This window comes from Pleurodeles waltl, chromosome 3_1, assembly GCF_031143425.1.
Source record: "Pleurodeles waltl isolate 20211129_DDA chromosome 3_1, aPleWal1.hap1.20221129, whole genome shotgun sequence".
Classification (NCBI taxonomy): domain Eukaryota; kingdom Metazoa; phylum Chordata; class Amphibia; order Caudata; family Salamandridae; genus Pleurodeles; species Pleurodeles waltl.
In genome coordinates, this window is record NC_090440.1 from 993743865 (window position 1) to 993763801 (window position 19937).

Consider the following 19937-nt stretch of genomic DNA (forward strand, 5'->3'; position numbering starts at 1 on the left):
TGAGTGTAAGCTTATGACCTCTTTTATACTTCTTCTGTGGGCTTCCAGCTATTTCATTTGTTAGTTTCAGTGTCATTAAAAAATACTTGTTTGCTAGGGGTCAGTCATACCTCTTTGTCCTGCCTTCTTCTGTGTGGGAGCGGGGACCAACCACTGCATAATTACTCTGTCATGTTTATCTGGTCTGTTGGGACGTTTTTTTTCTAATCTTTTTTTCCTGCTCCTGTCCAGGGAAGCTTACATTTTTATTTGCAGAGCATTCTTCCTCTGAGCTTAGCTGTTATCAAGACTATAAATCAGGCTGTTATCTTCATCACATGTGGTCTTTGTTGGCACTCTGTACCCTTTGTCAGCTACGTGGCTCCCACTCTTCCTTGGCTTGGATTTTCTTTACCAAATGTGCCTACCTGTGTGCAAAAGCAAGGGCATAGGATCGCTTGTAATTGCTTATAGCCTAGGCACCCACCTCTACCACGGCTCCACAATCCTTATAGACAGTGCCCACTTCGGCTCCATACCAGGAGCACACTCGCAGCTCCATCAGTGCACCTCAGTTCACATGTCAAGCCCTCAGCCGTGCCAGTAACCCCACACACACTGTCTGCCAGAGCACCTCAGCTCTCACAGTCAGTACACTCTGCTGCTCCAGTACTGGGGCCTCAGGTGCAGCTCCATCAGTGCACCGCAGGTCACACACTCCAAGCCCTCAGCCATGCCAGTGCCAGGAACATAACACATGCATCTGCCAGAGCACCTCAGTTCTTGCAGTTGGTACACTCTGCTGCTCCAGTACTGGCACCTCGGGCGCAGCTCCATCAGTGCACCTCAGTTCTACCCTAGTGAGGTCATTTCCTTTCCCATACTGGGACCCCACTTACATACAGTTCCATCACAGCAGCTCAATTATAATATTCAGTCCCACTGCCAAGCCAATACTGGACCCAAAAGAGCAAAACACAGCTCAGCCAGTGCACCTCAAGTCTAACATCCAACACTACTGTTGATGGGAACCACCACAGCTCCACCAGAATCCACCAATTCTAACATTTAGTGAACATTTCTCCTCTGTACTAAAGCTCACACACTCCCCTCGCTTCCGTGGTTCAGAGGCAATGTCACTCTTATACTGGGCCCCACTCACAGCTTCACCAGGGAATCTCCAGGTTAACAGTCGGAAACACTGGCACGCCAATACTAGTTTTCACAGAAAGCTCTATTAGTATACCTCACTTCTGAACCGTTACTATTACAGTACTGCAGCCCACATAGAACTCTGTCAGTGCACCTCAACCTTAACCAGAAGGTTTTTCATTTGCTCTTTCCTTTGACTCAATTTGCGTCCTTTCACTCTCTTTTTAAAATCTTTCTTCCGTCCTTTCTTTGTTTTCCTTATCTTTCTCTGTCAAGATAAGTTTTACTATAAATCCCTCTTTTTCCCCCTCTATATGTGAAAGCCACAAGTTACTTGCCAGGACCCAAAGTGGTTTTCCCATTCTGTGTCTGTGGGAAATATGTCAGTACATACATGCCCTGGTTCTTTCATTGCTTGTTTCTCTCATCACCTCTCTCTTTTTTTTCCTCTAATGTTCATTTTTCTCTTTCTTTTCAGGCTTTTCATTATTTTTTCCTCTATCTTTCATCCGCTAGCTTCCTTCCCTTTTTACTGCCTCATACGTTTGCTCTATTTCTTCCCTTAGTTGTGTTTTCATTTTCTCGTTCTTTCTTTTCCTTCTTTCATTTCTTTGCGACCCCTTCTCTTTCTTCCTTTTGTTTGTTGTATTCCTTTTGCTTCTCTTTTTCTGCCCCATCCGCTTTCTCTCCTGAGGCCTAGTTATCAATGAAGCAACATGTGCAGTGGCACCAGGGCCCAGAGACCTTTGGACCTCACTCACCTCTAATTACTGCTGTATTTTCCGACTGAAATTGCAGTGAACCATGCCCTTTCTTACTCTAGGGCCCATGACACTGTTACTCCGCCACTTGCCTTCTTCATCTTTACTCCCGACTCCCTTTTTCCTTTCACACTCCAATCTGTCCCAAATTATATCTTTGTTATGGTGTTTACACTCTAAAGGCAAAAGTTTATTTCTGATAAAGGTTTATATGATAATTGTATATGATTTAAGCGAGAGGAAGAAGGTAAATGGAAGTGCTTTAGTTAAATGATGTGACACTGGAATTATATGGCAGGGAAGACGAAATTATGAGGCAGGGTTGACCAATTTATGTGGCAGGAAACGACCAGTGACGAATTTACACTGCCAATAGCTCTGCCTCAACCTATTGCATTGCAAATGCTTGTTACTACAGATTTTCCTTCTTTGTTGATGAGGCCCCTCCCCACCCTGCTCCGTTCACTCACAGCACAAGCCACAGCTCTGCTGAGCAGTGGCGGGTTGAAGCAGTGTCTCTGGCGACGTTCACCATTCAGCCTCAAACCACTTCTTGGCTGCCTCCTACTGCTCCACGGTGTCTGCTTGTCTCTTCCCTACTTTCTCCTACTCAACGTTAGTGTTCTTCTCTCCTTCCTCCTCCTGCGCTGTAATGCTAGTGTCAGCGTTCCTCTGTTCCTTCTCCTGCTCCGCGGTGTCAGCATTCCTCTCTCCCTTCTTCTGCTGTTCCTCAATGTCAGTGTTCCTCTCTCCTTACTCCTCGTCACTTCCTTCTTGTCTTTCTGTCCAATTGGCCAGCTTTTATACGTCTGTTGGTTCTGCTCCCCCTTCCCTGCTGAGAATTGTCATTAGTTTTGACTTTTATGTAGTTCCTGTCCATCATTTTTCCCTTGACTCTCTGCTTTTAGCTCCCACTGCCTTTTCTGAGGTTTGTGTGGAGAAGACTGACGTTGCGCACCTGAATCAGGTAAGGAGACTGGTCAGGAGGGGGGCCTTCTTGCATTCATATATTACAGTTGGCAAGAACCTTAAAGGCCAGCCTTGAGTGTCTCTTCCGAGTCTACCCCTCGTTTGATGCTTTAGTAAGAAACCATTAGGACTATTTGGTCAGTGTCCCTGTACTGAGACCCATGATGGATGTGCAAGCTCTGACTCTACTGCAGAGCTTAAGCTCTAAGCTTTAGGTTGAGTGGCTGCATAACAAGTCAACAACAAAAATATCTGATTGAGGCTTAGGCTGATGTGGTGGATGGAAAAGATTAAAAGTTTGGGGAATCTTGCCTGGTCTCCAGAGGGCACAAGAAGATTAGGTGGCCAGTTAGGTCCATGCTGCAGATTTGTTTCAATTCTGATCCCAAAGTTAACTGCTGTTTGCCCAAAGATCGAAATTCTAAGATTTGTGGAGATCAACACAACAGTAATTTTTCCCCAATAAACTTTGCCAGGTCAAATCTGGTGTGTTAAATATAAATACCTCACCCTTTTCTGGCCCACTCATAATCAAGGTATAGGCATAACCATGATGGGAGGAAGAAAGAGTGATGGTGGGAAAGGTGCACCTACTGCAACTCTGGAAGGAGGACATAGGAGAGGGATGCGCTCTAGGTCTGGAGTAATATTTTCAAGGGGAGGGAGCAGACCACAGTGAACATAGAAGTTAGAGTAGCATGTGCATTTTCAGATGATGTCTCCATCAGAACTAGGAAGTTGGGCTTGTGGTTCATGTGCTAGATATCCCAAAGCAAACTCTCTGTGTAAGAGTGGAAAAGTTACAGCATGCCCGCATGTTTCCAAATTGCTGGATGCATGCTTTATGAAAACTTTCTCAGGTGGTGATCGGGCCCATGCACTGAATCTCATTCTATCCTCCTTAAACAGTATTTCCAACACCAATGGCGTTCCCTTGCTATGGACCAATTGTCACCAACTTTTTTACTTGAAGACTGAACTTCCATAATGCTCTTTCCTTTCTCAGGTCCCTGATAATGGCTAAATCGGCTTAAAATTACTAGCGCCAATCTATCTACTGTGCAACCTACTCACTCTCTGTATCATCGGGGTCGTCAACAACACTAAAGCATCTGCTATCAACAGTTAGATTACACACGCTTTGGAAGTAGTCAGCCCATCTAAAAGCTGTTAATAGACTCCCACCAAGGCACCCATTGACACATGGAGTCTCTTCTCTCCCTAAAAAACAGCCAGTAGATCTGAAAAATGCATGTGGTGCACACACTACTGCCCACCATTCAAACAATTCAACCATTGTTGAATGTGGCCATTCGAAATGACAGCAACAACCTTGCAGACAAGACCTATTCTCCAATACTTTCTAAAAATCTGTGACACTCTCTGCTGCAGAGGTTCTCTTCACCTGGAAGGCGAACCCAATCATCCATTTGTCCCTTTCTCTTCTGCTGCATAGTAGATTCTGACAGCATCAATAGATGGTCTGTCTCACTTTGGACAAAGTGGATAGCTCTTCATCTGTCCTCTGCAGCATCTGGCTCTCTCTTCAGTCTTTTTCACTGCCTTTGACTGGTGGGAATAACACTGTGCCCATGTTTGGTTATCTTCCTTTGTGTTCGGATGTACTAAGGCATTGGTTCCCAACCTTTTCACTTCTGTGGACCCCCATTTTATCAATACTGGAGCCCGGGGACCCCCACTGAATCATTATTGGAATCGGGGAACCCCCACTGAGTCAATACTGATAGCTGGGACCTAATATTATTACATTTTTTAAGGTGCCGCGGACCCCCTGACGAGGCTTCGCAGACCCCCAGGGGTCCCCGGCCCACATGTTGGGAACCACTGTACTAAGGAAACCTCTGCTACTCCTTCAGGCTACTCCCTTATGAGTATCCTCAGGTTGGCTCTGATGCCCAACCGGTTCAATGTCTATTTCAACCCTTATACCAATCTCATTCTCACTTTCTGCTGCTATGCAGCAAACACCCTCCACTTTTCACTCAAGCATTTGCTTCTTAAAGGTAACTAAATCAGTACCGGGCCACTCCCCATGCTGGAAGCAACATCCCATGACTCTTGAGGATGGTGTACTGCATTCAAGATCTAACAACAATCATTGCCCTAATGTTAGTAATCTCAATTCAATCAGCAAATACATATTTTTATTGGTTAGCAGGACCTCTCAATGATTCCAGAGATTTAACAGGCTCCCAATCCACGTCACTTAAGCTAGAACTACCTTAACTTAAATGATGTGGTAACTTGCAGGTGGTTTGGCCTACATTTAAAGTTATCTTTAGAACACTGCACATATAAAAGAAAAAGAGAAAAATAAACATGCAATCTTACCAGGGGAGTTGCAGAGATCCACCAGTCCTAAACGCCAACTAAAAAACGTGGCAATTTTGTCAAATTCACAATACACCCATTCCCCAAAATACGGATGATTCAAGGGCTACCCAATTTGTTGCATCCATCACATTTTACCCAAAGATTTACAGGTACAGCCCGATAACCCAACACTGCAGCTGTATGCTGGTAAGTGGGATTCATGACAGAGCAACATGAGTTGGAGGTTGCTTAGTAGGAAAGGAGTTGTTCCCCCATTCTGGCTTCAAGCCAAAGAAAGTCTCCCCCACACAGTGAAGAAGCTAACGCTTCCACCAAAGTGCTCTCTAAATACCTTTACTTCAGTTTCTTCTTCTAAAAAAGAGAGAAGATGCAGTTAACGATGAGTTGTTACTGCTTAGCTTTTTTGGATGAAGGAATTACTGAAGACTGGTCTCACTAGTACCCTAAGCAAGATCACAAGCGGTTGTGGGCACACTGCGGACTTTGCACCTTCCGCACAATGCCTAGTGGCGTAACTTTGTATCCTAGAATAGTGTATATGAACTGCAATTTTCGTGTCAGCGTTACAAAAAGGGTATCCTGGACTCTGGTGCACGCAGGAAAAAAGTGAGTGCGCTTACAGCCAAAATAACTATTGCGCCTGCTCCACTTAGGATAAACGGGTTAATGGTCCCAAAAAAGGGCTGGTGTGAGTAAGACAGTTCAAAAGACAGTAAAATGATTTGATCGCAATACAAACAAGTTGTGAAAACTGTAGGTTTATTCGGAAAGATAGTGGATCCGCCACACCATACAAAATAATATCATTAAAATATAAAAACTGCTGTAGTACTTCTGTTTCACATTTTAGGACAGATGAGATAGAGCAACACAGATCACATAAAAAATACAGTCATTATCAAATATACAAGTTTTGTTAAACAGGATATCTCCAAAGGCTGAAAAGTGTGTTCACATAACAAAAGAAGATCACAGTATATTGGTTTGAGCATCCTCCGGGACCTGTAAAGTCGGGTTCAAGTCCCAGGTAAGGCTGAAGAAGGCATAGATGTAAAAAAATGAAAGTCTAGGGCAACATAGTTCCAAACAGTTTGAACAAACTCTTCAGTCGCACTGGTATGAAGCTTTACTTTGAACCAATGTCACACAGAAAATTAGGCTTTTGTGCATGCACACCCACACACATAGGTTGTACCCTGTGTTCCTTTTTCTCAAAACAATGCAACTTTCATTCATACACTAGACCCAAGATAGAAAGTGTAGGCTTCAAAAGAAAGCTCACCTGCCACATCTACATCAACTATCCTGGTACTACAACCCTGTCATGTCCCAGACACACATACAACCTCTTGTGTCAGCACTGAGCACTCTCCCGGGAACCCCATTCTATGCCAGCTGAGGGCTCCATTAGCACCACCCCACCACTGTCCTGTTCCCAAGACCACTAGATAGGACACTGCTAGGCCCTTCGCTCAAACCATCCCAGCAGCAGCGCCTTGAGCCAAAGAGCCACACTGGGACCGCGCTTCCACAATCCTTCATGGCCCTCATCCTAGTAGCACTCAAAGGAAACCCCAGTCCTAGAGATGGTCCAGCAGGCACGTCAGTGAACGATTCTCCCTCCCACTTATAATAAAATACACGGATTGTGTATCCATAAAATTGGAAAATAAATATTAATAAGTTTTTAAAAATGCTGTAGTGTAAACATCATCCCGACTGTGCAGGCTTACCCCTCTCCTTTATACAGTTAGAGGTCCTCCTAGACACCTTGCTTACTGTTATTGCTACCAAAGTTCAGTGCCAACTCTTTTCAACTTTCTCTCTTGGCACTACACTTCTTCATATAGCATCAGGTGGTGACAGCATATAATGAGCTGCACTTCTTTCCCAATAGTCTTAAATAGAAGTGTCCCAGCACTGTCCCACTCAGCACTGGCATTTGTTTGCAGTCTTTTCTTTCTTGGGGGTGAAGGTATGCACCCTAAAAACCACCTTCACTCCATCCCAGCCTTCAGATGGGACCACCATACCGCGGTCTACAGCCCCGTGGGTGACTGCATCATAGATTTTGGTGGCAAGGGTGTGGAATAGGTGGTCGACATTAAAGTTGCTCTTGGCTGATGTTTCGACGTAGGTCATGCCCAGAGAAGAAGCCCAGGCTGCAGCCTCCTCACTAGGCACCAGATAACCAGAATCCTGATCGCTTTTCTGTCCCACCAGCACAAAGACTGCCCGTTCGGAAAGGACATTCAGGGCTTCCATATACCAGTCGTCCAAAGACAGGAAGGTGGCCCGATTGCTCCGATCAAAGACCAGGAGAACACCAACCGCATTACGATAGAAGGACCGTGTAATGCACCTGCAAGGGGGGAAAAAACAGCACATCACGGGGTTTTAACTGAGGAAAACAGAGCCACACACATTAACACCACAAGTAACTAACATTGACAAACCAAGGGTAATTTGCACCGCTGTAGGAGATGTGCCCCATGGCTAGAATCCGTGAAAGCCAGAGGCAATTAATTCTCCCAATATCCATTGGGGATGGCCTGAAAATAACTGTGGACAGGAATGGGGTGTCTGCACTACAACTGTAGGATCCACCCATTTCTAACAGCACAGTGGAATGCAACACTATAGGACGAGAGGAACTTGGCTTATGAGGAAGCTTCTTGGACTGTTTCCCCCTCCTACTTGTAAGGCAGGCTCAGCTTTCTCTAACTCCCCGTTTGTCAGCTCCTTTAAGCACGGACCCCGGCGAACATCAAGACAAGATCATCTCACCACTCCCCTCCAGAATGTCAAATCCTTTAACCCAGCATGCCACAGCTCCACCGATGACACCCCGATCTCTTAACAATGGAAAAACTAGAAGATCTACACTCGGGACCACTTCCTTTAGTCCATCAACAAACGGATGCTGAATAAACACCTTAAATTTAGCTCCTCCAAGTCAAAGACTCTAACTAGCAGAAAATGGAAAAATTACCACCCAACATGGAGCGGCCCCATGCAACTTGACCCATGGCCAGAGATGATATTTTAAGTAAGACACCTGAAAATAGTCATGACATCAAGCCTTTCCCTTGTCCCTCAAGTGAACCATTTCACAAGAGTATTCTCTAAATCATTGTGTGTGTCATCTAGGTTTCAGAAAGAAGCCACAAGACATTAGCGTCCTCGACATATCGTTCTTGTCTAGACAACACAAATAGTCTCTATCTCGGAGGTCACACTCTTCCTACTCTGAAAACTTCAAAGGATCAAAAAACACACCAGCAAGAATTCCCCATAAAGAGGTTGCATTGCCCATCGGACCATTTACAGCAAGAGGCTATCCTTCATCCAGATATGGTTCTGAAAGTACACAGAACCCTCCACTCTCCACCGGAGCCCCAGCTGATCACGCCTCCCTACAAGTAAATTAGAGCTAGAACTAGAGCTTAGGAAGGAAACAAAGATCTGCCTCTTCCTGAAAAGAAGATACTCTCACAGGATGGCCCAGGTATTCTACTGCTGTGAAACTGAAGAAGAAAATAATTAATCCACATCACCAATGACATAATGCAGTCAATCACAGTGCAGCCATCGATGGTGTTCCATGACTGTACTGATCCCGTTAGCGCTGCTAAGAGATAAACTGTCTATGGTCATGGGAAAAGGGGGCAGTGCTATGACATCGGAATGTTACAGATAGATGTATTAGTCTCCTTCGCCAGAAATTAAATAGAATCAAAAACAACCACTGGCAAAGCCAAAAGGTCTCGCCTATGCAATAGCTATTGGCTTTGATAATGTGTTTTAGCCATGTTGTACAGCAGCGTGGCTGCTGTTCAACATGGCTAAAAGTTTCTGGATTAGAGGAGAGTCACATGGAGTGACAGAATGGAATGACAAAGAGTGGAGTAAAGTGTTGTAGCATGGAGTGTTGTGTACTGGAGTGGCATAGTGTGGTGTCATGTAGAGTGGCATTCTTTGGATCGGGTAGAGTGGACTAGTGTAGAGTGTTGCAGATTATAGTGTCATTGAGTACAGTGGCGTTGAATACAAATCCATACTATGCAGCACTGTACAATGAAGTGGCGTAGATCTGAGTGCGCAGAGTACAGCAGTGCAGAGTACAGCAGTGCTCGGTAGAGTGCAGTGGCATAGAGCGGTGCAGAGTCGAGTGGCATTGAGTTGAGTGATGCAGAAGGCAGTGGCGCAGGGTAGAGTCGTGTGGCTTTAAGTGCAGTGTCGTAGAGTGCAGAGTAGAGTTGTGTGGCATAGAGCCCAGTGGTGCAGAGTAGAGTAGCATAGAGTGGTGCAGAGTATAGTGCTGTAGAGTGCAGTGGTATAGTGCACAGTAGAGTGGTGTAACGTTAACTGGCAGAGAGCATTGTTGCAGAGTAGAGTGTCACAGTGCAGTGGTGTGAAGTAGATAGCAGTGGTGTAGAGTACAGTCATGCAGAGCTGAGTGCATTGAAGTAGAGTGCAGTGGTTAAGAGTAGAATGGCGCAGAGTGCAGTGGCATAGAGTGGAGTACAGTTGCAGAGAGTGCAATGGCAGAAGGTAGACTGTCTCAGAGTAGAGTGCATTGGCATGAAGTGGTGCAGAGTAGAGTGCAGTTGTGTAGAGTGGCATAGAGCATAATGGTGTAAAGTGGTGTAATGTGCAGTGGTGCAAAGTAGATTAGATTGGTGTAGAATGCAGTGGCTAAGAGTGCAGTGGCGTAGTGTGCAGTTGTACAGAGTAGATTGGTGTGGCCTAGACTGGAGTGGCGTAGAGTGTAGTGGCAAAGAGTGCAGTGCTGTAGAGTAGCGAAGAGTGCATTGGCACAGAGTAGAGTGATACAGGGTTGAGTAGAGAGGCACAGCCTCAAGTGGTGTTGAGAGCAGTGGTGTAAAGTGGAATGGTGCGGTGCAGAGCAGGGTACAGTGATGTGGAGTGGTGCAGAGTAAAATGGAGTGGCGCAGATTGGAGTATTCATGGTGTGGTAGCACACTGCCAACACATTTTCTTTTGAAATGACCATTACATTTGCACACAGTTTTACTAATAAAACTATACAGTACAAAAAAAAATACAAAATGGTGTAGAAATTACATCACCTAGTGTAATGATTTATTCTGATCATATTTAAGTATTTGTTTCCAAAACACTTCAGAAACAACAAATGTGCTTCATTTGCATTCCTAGTTCTGATATATTCTGAAATACTTGTACCATTAATTTAAATGTTGTTGTGTACTAGAGAAAACCCCTTCCTACTCCCAGTATCCAGCAATATTGTCACATAAATCCTCTCACTTTGAAGTCAGAGAAAGAAAAGTAAAAAAGCGCCCTCGGAAGACAGCACCTCACATTTGAGCTTGGGCTATTAATGCACCACCACAAATGTGACGATATAAGAACAAGTTTTAAAGGCCTGTTTGCTGAAAGGGAGCACTCAGAAGGATATTGTAAATAAGGTTTGGGCAGGGGAAGGTATGAACTCAAGCTGGATGGCCGAAAACAAATAACGCTAGGAAATGGAAAGCAAAAAAAGTGAGTTACAAACTACAAAGACAATGGCAAGTGATGGGCAGAATGCATTCTTAGGTCAGATTTCGGACTAGCCCCAAGATGTCTCTAGCAAACCAGACAGCAGGCTGCGTCCTAACAAGTCAAAAGTGCTTAAGCCCGTTAAAAAGTGTTTATCTTGGCACTGGTCAATGCAAGCCTGTGACTACATGTATGCGTTAGAAGGTAGTCGCTCCAAGTTTCTTGCTATGAAACATTACCATCCAGCATCACTGCAGCGAATCAGTTCCGCTTCAAACATACATAAAGCTGGACACAAAATTGGAAAAGAATGTTTTATCTGCTGAAATATTACCTGCATTTAAAGTTAAGGGGAATCAGAGAACTCTACTCTGAAACAAGTACCACTTCGAGAATGGGACAACAGAGCTGAACCAAGTCTGTCCGACCAGCATATGTCGGCTGACAACCAGCTCTTTCCAGGCTGAACATAGTCTACCTACAAATTACTAAAAAGTCAGAGCTGTCTAAAGAGCGCCAGCCAAGTTCCCAAATAAATATTGTAGAAAGAGAAATAGTCACACCTGTACAACTGAAAGTGCTGCAATATCATATCAGTGACGATATGTGCACAACACAAATGCGAGCAACCCAACATGTTTAGCAAATGTGGTCTTCTGTCTCTATTCAAAAGTGCCAACAGGGCCACTTTATTCTAAGAGCAATTCTGAGTTTAGGGCTTTCAAGTTTGTATCAAATTTAGAACTACAGATTTTTCCACGCAAGACTAGGCTGCAGCTTTGCACCCATGGACACACGTCCGGGAAAAATATTGTGCCTTCATTTCTGGGAGCTGTGTTTTGTCCTGGAGAATTAAAAATAAAAAGTTTAAAAAATTAATATAAAAACACACACACCAAATACAACGCATTTAATGTGGTCTTGGATTTGTACTTTCTTATATTAGCAGTACCTGTATTTGTTTCTATTGAATCGGATCACTGCTCGCACAGGCTCTAGAGTTTCTCTGTCGAGGTATTAAGGTATTAAAAAGAAAGCCGTATACTGCAACTGTTTCTGTGGCACGAGGGCGATTTTCACTAAGTCCTGAGGTTTCAACTATAGCGGGGTAATACAGAAGGAGCACAACCTCACGCCATGACACGCTGATGGTCTCAGACTCTGGCGTACTGCTGCACCATTACCTTTTATTGGTATTGTGATGTATATGCAGTTACAAATGTCCATGTACACGTTACATAGTGCCAGGTGGCACAGGACAGCCACCACCAATCCTAACAGGCACACAAAAACAAAGATACCGAAGGAGTGATTAATCTCTTAGAGCTGCACAAAGTCGCTCATCCTTGGGAGTGGGGGCCTCGGATTTTGCCGAAGCGCATAACTGGTCCTCTGGATTCATTAAATTTTGGTCCTCTAATTTTGATCCCCATCGTGGGATCCCACTCATGTCTGGGGTATAGACCCACTTGCGTCAGCAGTGCCCCTCGACTTTTCGGGGGTCGGGAGCTCATCATCTTTCTATTGCTCACTGACCTCGTCTCCTAGCGGCACCATGGAGCTACTACCTTTGTCTTCTAAGAGTATTCACTTTTTAAACATGGCCACATTTTGACTGACAATCCCAATGCCTTGTTTTGCAGAAACCATAATCTTCGTAGTTTCTGCGACCACCATGGAATCCATTCATTTGGCAATTTGAATTTTCAGCCCAGGTGCCAGTCTCTGACTAACATTTGATCACTAATGTGCAGGGCCACTGATGCGGCTGTGGCGAATTTCGCATTCTAGTAGATTTGCCACATAATCCACCCTCTGCCACATAATCCGCAGATTTGAACAAAAACGTGTTTCTAGTTTACACGCTTTAAAAGTTGCTAAAAACACATAGACGTTTTGCAACACAGTGTCAGGCCCTTAAAAATGTTGACTGTTCACCTTTCTGTAGCTTCTTGCTATAACTGGCAGTTAAACAGGTACTGAGGTGCAACTAAATGCCCAGACAGTGGCATGTTTAAAAATGGCAAAAATATGAAGTTATACGGCCACAAAACTTGCTGCATAATCTGCCGTTTGTGTTTGCATGATTTACTCAACCCTGTAGCATAATTTGGACCTCACCTGCCAGGTAATTCCAGCGGCTGCGCTAATGTGTGTAATGAGTGCTGGGGAGGCCTCACACTTGCCGTTAAGCACTTTGTGGTGCGAGGAGGTGTTTCTGCATGTGCACGAATTCGTGGACCGCCCGCTCAGCGACAGGACTCCTCTCTGTGGCTACGCGCAGTTTTGGTTAGGGTGTGCATGAACTGCTGCACCTCGTCAATCGCCTGTAGCCAGTGCGATGCTATTTCACAATGTTGCATCTGCAGCTCACGCATATATTCAAGGAAATCCTGCCCATTGTTTGTTTCAAGATAAACTGGGAGCTTATACACTACAAAGATATTTTTAAGCTTGGTTTTGACATTCTCAAATCTCGTTGACGATTTTGATTGTGGGATATTCTGAACACCAGCCTATCAGGGCTAGGCGCTGTCTGCAGAGGCCAGCACTCGCCCTTACTCAAGGTCCTGAGCCCTCTCCTCCTACGATGACGGTGCTGTGGGATTCTGCGTGTCTGCAGCTTGGCAGAGGATGATGTAATCATGGACTCTGAGTTTGTCCAAAGGGAACCACACTTCCTCCCGCAGCCGGTCTGTTTCCTGTGGGATCCCCTAATGTCCCATTTGGGTGAACAAGAAAGTACGGCTCTGTAAACTCCTCACCATGATGTTTCCCCTTTGGATGGCAGCACTGCCCTCAAGCTCAATTCATTCCTGACCTTGCATAACTCTGCCAGTGATTGACAAGTATCTCCATCTCTTGCTGTGTGACCCTGAAGAAATGGCTCCCATTGACTTCTAGCGATGCCTTATTTGCCAACTGTAAACATAAGTCCCTCTCTGCCGAGGTTGCTCTGAGGCCGTCTCCTTGTGAGAGGAATCACACAAAATGTTCTGCAGCTTGTGTGTGAAGGTGTCTAAGGTGCTTCCCGAAGGGTGTTTAAAGAGGTAATCAGAGGAATTATCAGTCTGTAGTCGACCTCAAAGTTGTACCTGGAAGGCCCACGTCTCAGTACAGAGTGAGAGAAATTACGAGTTGCCCATGAATAGCAAGACAAGCAGCTAGTAGTCAGTTTTGACCATGAAATGTCTCTGAAGGGGTAGAGGAGGATGCGATGGTACGCCTACCTCCCGAATAGGGCTGGGCGGTGAACTCCGCTCACTGAGTTTGCAAACTTTTTCCCACTCTGCTTAGAGCGTAAAGTTCTGAAAAACTCCACAGAGCGGATTTTTTCCCCTCATTCGCACTTGACAACAATAAGTTGGAGATCTCAAGCAAGGACAATCTTACTAAGACCACCTCTCAGCAAGATTTCTCAAGCCAGACGGTTGCTACTGCTTGAGTTGACAAACCCTTCCGTTCACGTGAAGAGAGGTGCCGCTGAAGTAGAAAATATACTCAAGTGGCAGAAAAGAAGTAGCGGCTTCTTGCATCGTGTGTGGTGCTGTCTGCGCTTATTTTTCAGTGCAGGGCAAACACCTGGAGCTAAAAATCAGCGCAAACGGCGTGACCTAATGCACTCCACAGCACGCAGAATGTCCATGTAGCGCTGCAAAGTTTTTTGGTCACTTTGTGGAGTTCCGCATTGCGGAACTCCACTAACTCCGCCTAGACCTCCTCTTGGATCGCCAGAGCCTCACAGTCAATTCGGGAATATCTTTCCTCTGTGACCGTTTACGCTCTACAGGCAAACACAATGCGGTTCCCTCATTCCTTCTTGTGTACCTGCAAGAGAACGGCTCCAAGCACAGCGGGGCTGGCATTTACAACCATTTCTGTTTTTGCTTGAATGTGGAAGTAGTGCATTATGGGGTCCTTAGAAATGACCTATTTCATATTTCTGTTGACAAGCCCCTGCTGTTGTCAATTTGGTAGGCCTGCCAGCGCAGTGTGACATGGCAAGGTTCCTAATATAATGGCTGGAGTTATAGGAAGAAAATTCAAGGGAAAAGTCGCTCACAGAATTCACCAAGCTAGTAAATAGATTCCAACAATTTAAACACGGTGCTCCTGACAAGAGAATCTTCCCCCTCCTCCAATACAATCTCAAAAGAGACAACAGCAAACCCAACAGAAGTCAAGGCACCCTTGAATTAAAATTACGAGATCAGTAGTCCAGGTGTACTGAATTCCAAAATAACTTCCAAATCAAAGTAGATCGTATAAGTTAGAAAACTCCAATTTATTCTTGGAACAGAATGTTAGTCTTTGGTCAGAACAGAAAACAGCCAACACGTGTTTCATCGTAGGAGAAACTGATCCCCGCGACTTCGTCAGGGCTGTAAAAAGTTGACAAAATTGCTCTCCATAAGATATAATGCAAAGAATCTAGAAACCGAGGAGCAGTATAAACCATCTGAGACCTTTTAAAAACAATGAACAATTGTTAAAAGTGGGGGGGTTAAAAGTGTTCTTTTGTTCCCAGGCCTTTGATCAACACCAGAGATAAGAAATGTTTCCTTTTCGTTACCCAAACTTGATGTGGTTGCTGCTTTTGCGCATCTGTGTTCCTGCATATTTGGATGCGACTAGTGCAGTGATACTCAAAGTACGGCCCGAGGGCCGCATGCGGCCCTCCTGACCTTTACATGCGGCCCCCTGCTCAACAGCAGGACTGGACTTCTGTTTACACAGCTCTGCATAATGATTAAAATATGTTAAATAAAAGGCAAGCCTTTATTTAAATGTTATTCGGAGGCAAAGAAAGTAAGAAACTACGTTATCCAGCACCTGAAGGAACACCTTTATTTTTAAAGACATTCTACACTAAAATTGTGAAAATATAATAAGGGCTCTTCAAAAATCAAAAACTGTTTATCATTAACATGCAGAGTAGTTTCAACATAGTACATCAGATTATATCAGTGCATGGAGAAGCATTTTCTTTTTAAGTGATGGTTTTCAAACATAAATCCAGAAACATTCATTCCCCCCCATTGAAAACAATGCCAACGCTGAACTAAGAGGCAAGTTGGTTTTAATATTGACTCTTTGGGTGGCCTGGGTTCCTATTACACATGAACATTACGATAATTTATTAAATCAAACACAGGAGAAGGTCTTGCACAGCACACATCCTGAAGTCATGTATTTTGAGATTCCCTTATATGCACTAATAAAGAAAAAGGAGGGAAAGTGAAATAAAAGAATTGTCTAGGATCACACATTTTGGTAAAGGGGGGAAGCCAGGATTCATAGCAGGTTTCCTGGTTTCACATTATGCATTTCAGCAACTAGATGTATATGCTTTGCTTCTCCTACACCACCATACTGCAAACCCCCCACCACCCTCTGCGCCGACGCCGCAACCCTGCTAGCATCAATGCGGCCCTCGGTCACATCACAAACCAAACTTTGTGGCCCCTGAGAAAATGTTTGTGAGTACCCATGGACTAGTGCGACGCTGCGTTTAGCGCGCGGTCAGTTTCTCGCATTCACAGAGAAAGCCCCTCTTCTACCAGCTTGCACCTATCACTGCGTGCTCACGCAACATGGTTCCGAGAGCCTTGATGGGGTGTGGCCAGCACCTTCCAAATTCACCTTTGCTTTCCGTTTACTTGACTTGCTGGTGAGCTAGCAGGCTACCGCGTCTCCGCTTTCACTATTGTCAGTCGCGGACGGGCCGTGCGGTAGGCAGGCCTGAGGGAGCAGCTTCTGTTGCCCCTTTATCGTCAATGTGCTGGGGCATCACAAGTCACACCAGAACACTTGTGGTACAAGACTCCAGTGCACTGACCCCTTTTGGCGGCATTGTGACCTACGCATATGGATGACTGTGTACGCATTTTATGTACTGCTGGTTGGCACACTATATCAACCAAGAGATCCAAGCACAGAGATAAGTCGTTTCACTTTTCCCAAAGAAACTACAAATCCTAGCAGGACTAAACTACTGGCAGAATACACAGGACTGTTGTGATGTGGGATCAAGACGGGGGCTTGGCTAACTGGCGATTCATCACCCAAGGAAACAACAGGAGAGGGAAATCAGTCACAGCAAGACTCAAAATTAATTTAATGCAGGGGCGTGGGCACCCACAGGAATAACCAGTCAAACAGTAAGAGTGCTGGGGTGCACATTCAGAAAGTCTCATCCCAACAGTGGGATGAGACTGCGATACAGGGAAAGTTCCAGGGGGCGTTGGTACCACCCAGGTCATCACTGTCCATTTAGATGGGCAATTGCATGTATTTAGGCTAAACTGTTCACATTTTATTTTGTCCTAACTTCCTTTCTCTTAAAAATAGCACTAACCTCAAGGTCATAAATGTGGGGGAAAGGACAATTCTTGTTAAAACTTTAAAATCACCCCTGTGTGAAGTCAAATTTTGGCACACATCATGTACGACTGAGGAGTTGTTATACAGAGAATGTCCCTCCCGTACGAGGAGGTGGGCCCACCAGCATGCAGACAGGTGAAGACTTAATGGTTCAAGAGATGCTAACAGAATTGCCAACACTGCAAAAAAAAAAAAAAAGACAAGACAAATGAAGGAATAGTTAGGCACGTGATATCAACAAACTAGGCGAGCGCCACTTCCATTTGAGAGGAGGGCCGCTGAAGGAAATACAGGATACCCCGTGAGAGGACCTGGAGGGGGCAGTAGAGAGGCTTCTATCAGAATAGAAAGCAAAACGTGCCAGGTGGCTATCTGATGCCCACAAGGATATATGTTTTTTTTTTTTTAGGGGGGACGCTCAAGGCCGTGAGTGAGCCATGAGGTACAGAGGTTCTGGTTGTGAGCAGTGTAAGTGCCACACGAAGGAAGCTGTGTAACAGTGTGGGGTGAACTGTAAGCTGCTAAGTGTGGGTCTAATTTATAAATTAAATAAGCGTTCTTGGGGAGTTAACTTTGAAGGTATGGACTGTGAGGGTTAATCTGAAATGAACAGGAATGGTATTCCATATTGTGGGTCAATTTTCAGCAAAGGGTCAATTCGCGATGGGTGTCTTTTTAAAACGGAGAGCAGAGACCTGCTTCTCACAGTTCTGTCTGTCCTGGACACTGTCGGTTTTTAGCGAGCGATGGAGATGCAGATTAATCAAGCGTCCTGTGAAACAGGCGCTCAGTTTCATTGGTTAATTGAGTTCAGAGGATACACGTTGAGCGATTTAATGATGGGGTGATTCTAACAATTTTCTCCATCTCAGTGATCATTCTAGGTGCAGAGTGGAGGGTGTGGCCTTTGCATGGGGTAAGGCAGGATTTACGTACTCCCGTTATATGGGGAATCACGTATGTAAAGCAGGACATCACAAGGGCCAGTGAGGCATTTTTAGTCTGTTTTTGGGAACGGAGTGCCCGACGTTATATAGCTGCCTCACCCGAACGTGGGTGTAGCTAGTGATTTCGATAATGAGTGTAAAAACGGCATTCATACTCATCTCTCCGACATCTCTTTCTAATCTGCCTCTGTGTTGGGCCTCTCACACCTATCTTCCCTTCTCTCGGAGCCGTCTCTCACATCATAGTATCTATCACCTCCCTCAACCGTCTCCCCCACTCTCCTCTCTGAACAGACTGTCAATAATACCTGTCTGCGCCATCTTTCTCAGCCCCTTTATTACTTGTCTTACCTGTCCATTCTGAGCTGCGTCTTTCTAACAAGTTCTCACCTACCTCCTTCTGCCACTCAGATGTATATCACCAGCGGTCTCTTCATCACGCCTATCCCTCTCTTTGTGTCGCTCTTAGCTCTCTCCCTCCTCTGTCTGGCGATCACATGTCCCTTACTGCAACCTCTCACCGCTCTTCCCGTCTCGAACTCTGGGCTGTCTCTGTCACCTCTCTGTGTGTTTTCACCTATCACACTTACCAACCATTTATTTTCCAACTCTATATATACTCTTCAGACCCGTTACCTCTCTCTGCTGGCTGTTTAACCCATGTCTCTCTCTCTCTCACACCGTCTGTCTCCTGACCTCTCACCTTTATCTCGTAAGAACCCTCCTGCTCTTCCTCCCGTTACTACATCCGTCCTCCCCATTCTCTCTCCTATATTTCTGCTCCCCCAGCTGCTCAGAGGCAGTAAAATGCCTTATTCTGAGGTTCCCACCAGTTGCAACAACAAATGATTGTTTTTCAGGTTTGCTACGTCTCTCTGAGCGTCTATCGGTGCATGCGTGCACAGGAGTGACATGCTGACGAGAAGCAGTCGTGCCCTCTTGCAAGGCGCAGACCCACCAGAATGGTGCACTATATAGGTGCACTGGAGTCCCACGCGCTCCTAGTAGAGGCCAACACACCTAAAGCACTCCTGCCACAAGGGTGCATTGCAGGCACCGCAAGTGTGCACTGTGGTCACGCACAGAAGAAACAATCTCAGGAGTGCAGTGAGACTGCGCAAACGATTACACTCTCCTAAAATGGCCCTGCCCTGCAACGTGCATTTCCCAGAACGTGCGTGCAGTACGAATGCCGTGCAAATGTGCATTGGAGTCTCAGACGCCTGAAAGGCTTCTGCCGTGCGTGTGAGCAAAGCTTGCAGTGTACAGTGGTCGGGCCGGGAGAGTGGCACTCACCTGAAGCGCTCCTGCCCCGCAGTGTCCCACATCTGCAGTTTGACCCGCACGCCGGGGGCCAGCGTCAGCATCTTGATGTAAAACTCCACGCCCAGGGTGCAGGCCGCCCGCTCCTGGAAGGAGTCCTCGGTGTACCGCCGCACCAGCGACGTCTTGCCCGCCGTGGCGTCCCCCAGGAGGATCACCCGGAACTGGTAGTGCCAGTCCGCTCTGGCCATGGCGCGGATGGGGGCTGGGGTGGCGCTGTGCTGGAGGCTCATGCCGAGCGGCGCTAAGCGGGATTTCAGCTCCCATTCACTGAATGTATCACGTGGAGAGCGCCTGGATCAACACACAACTCCACGGAGCCCCGCCCCCCCACGCTGCTGGCTCCGCCCCTCCTCAACCACCCGGCTGGCATGCCCCGCCCCCCACTGCTGGCCCTGCCCATCTCCACAGTCCCAGCTGGTCCCCGTTTCTCCTCCCATAGCTTCCCCTCCTTCCACCCCCCAGCTCTGAGTTATTCGGCCGCTCCCCTACCCCTGCAGGACCCGCTCTTCTTCGGTCGCACTTTGTATTAAGCAACCCC

At 45.9% G+C, this 19937-nt stretch overlaps 1 protein-coding gene across 1 annotated transcript; it reads right to left on the reverse strand.

The window, feature by feature from the left end:
- Positions 1-5958: 5958 nt before the first annotated feature.
- On the reverse strand, positions 5959-19730 carry LOC138284893 (ras-related protein Rab-39B-like). The gene is made up of 2 exons (XM_069224145.1): positions 19370-19730; positions 5959-7578 (listed from the first exon to the last, which is right to left on the reverse strand). The coding sequence occupies exons 1-2, from the start codon at positions 19627-19629 to the stop codon at positions 7146-7148; spliced, it is 693 nt and encodes a 230-aa protein (XP_069080246.1). The 5' UTR covers positions 19630-19730; the 3' UTR covers positions 5959-7145.
- Between the last annotated feature and the right edge of the window lie 207 nt (positions 19731-19937).

Excerpts from the sequence above, each read along its gene's own strand:
- LOC138284893 (XM_069224145.1), bottom strand. The coding sequence starts at position 19,629 with ATGAGCCTCCAGCACAGCGCCACCCCAGCCCCCATCCGCGCCATGGCC. Across the intron at positions 7,579-19,369 it reads GCGGGGCAGGAGCGCTTCAG|GTGCATTACACGGTCCTTCT; the intron begins GTGAGTGCCACT and ends CCCCCCTTGCAG.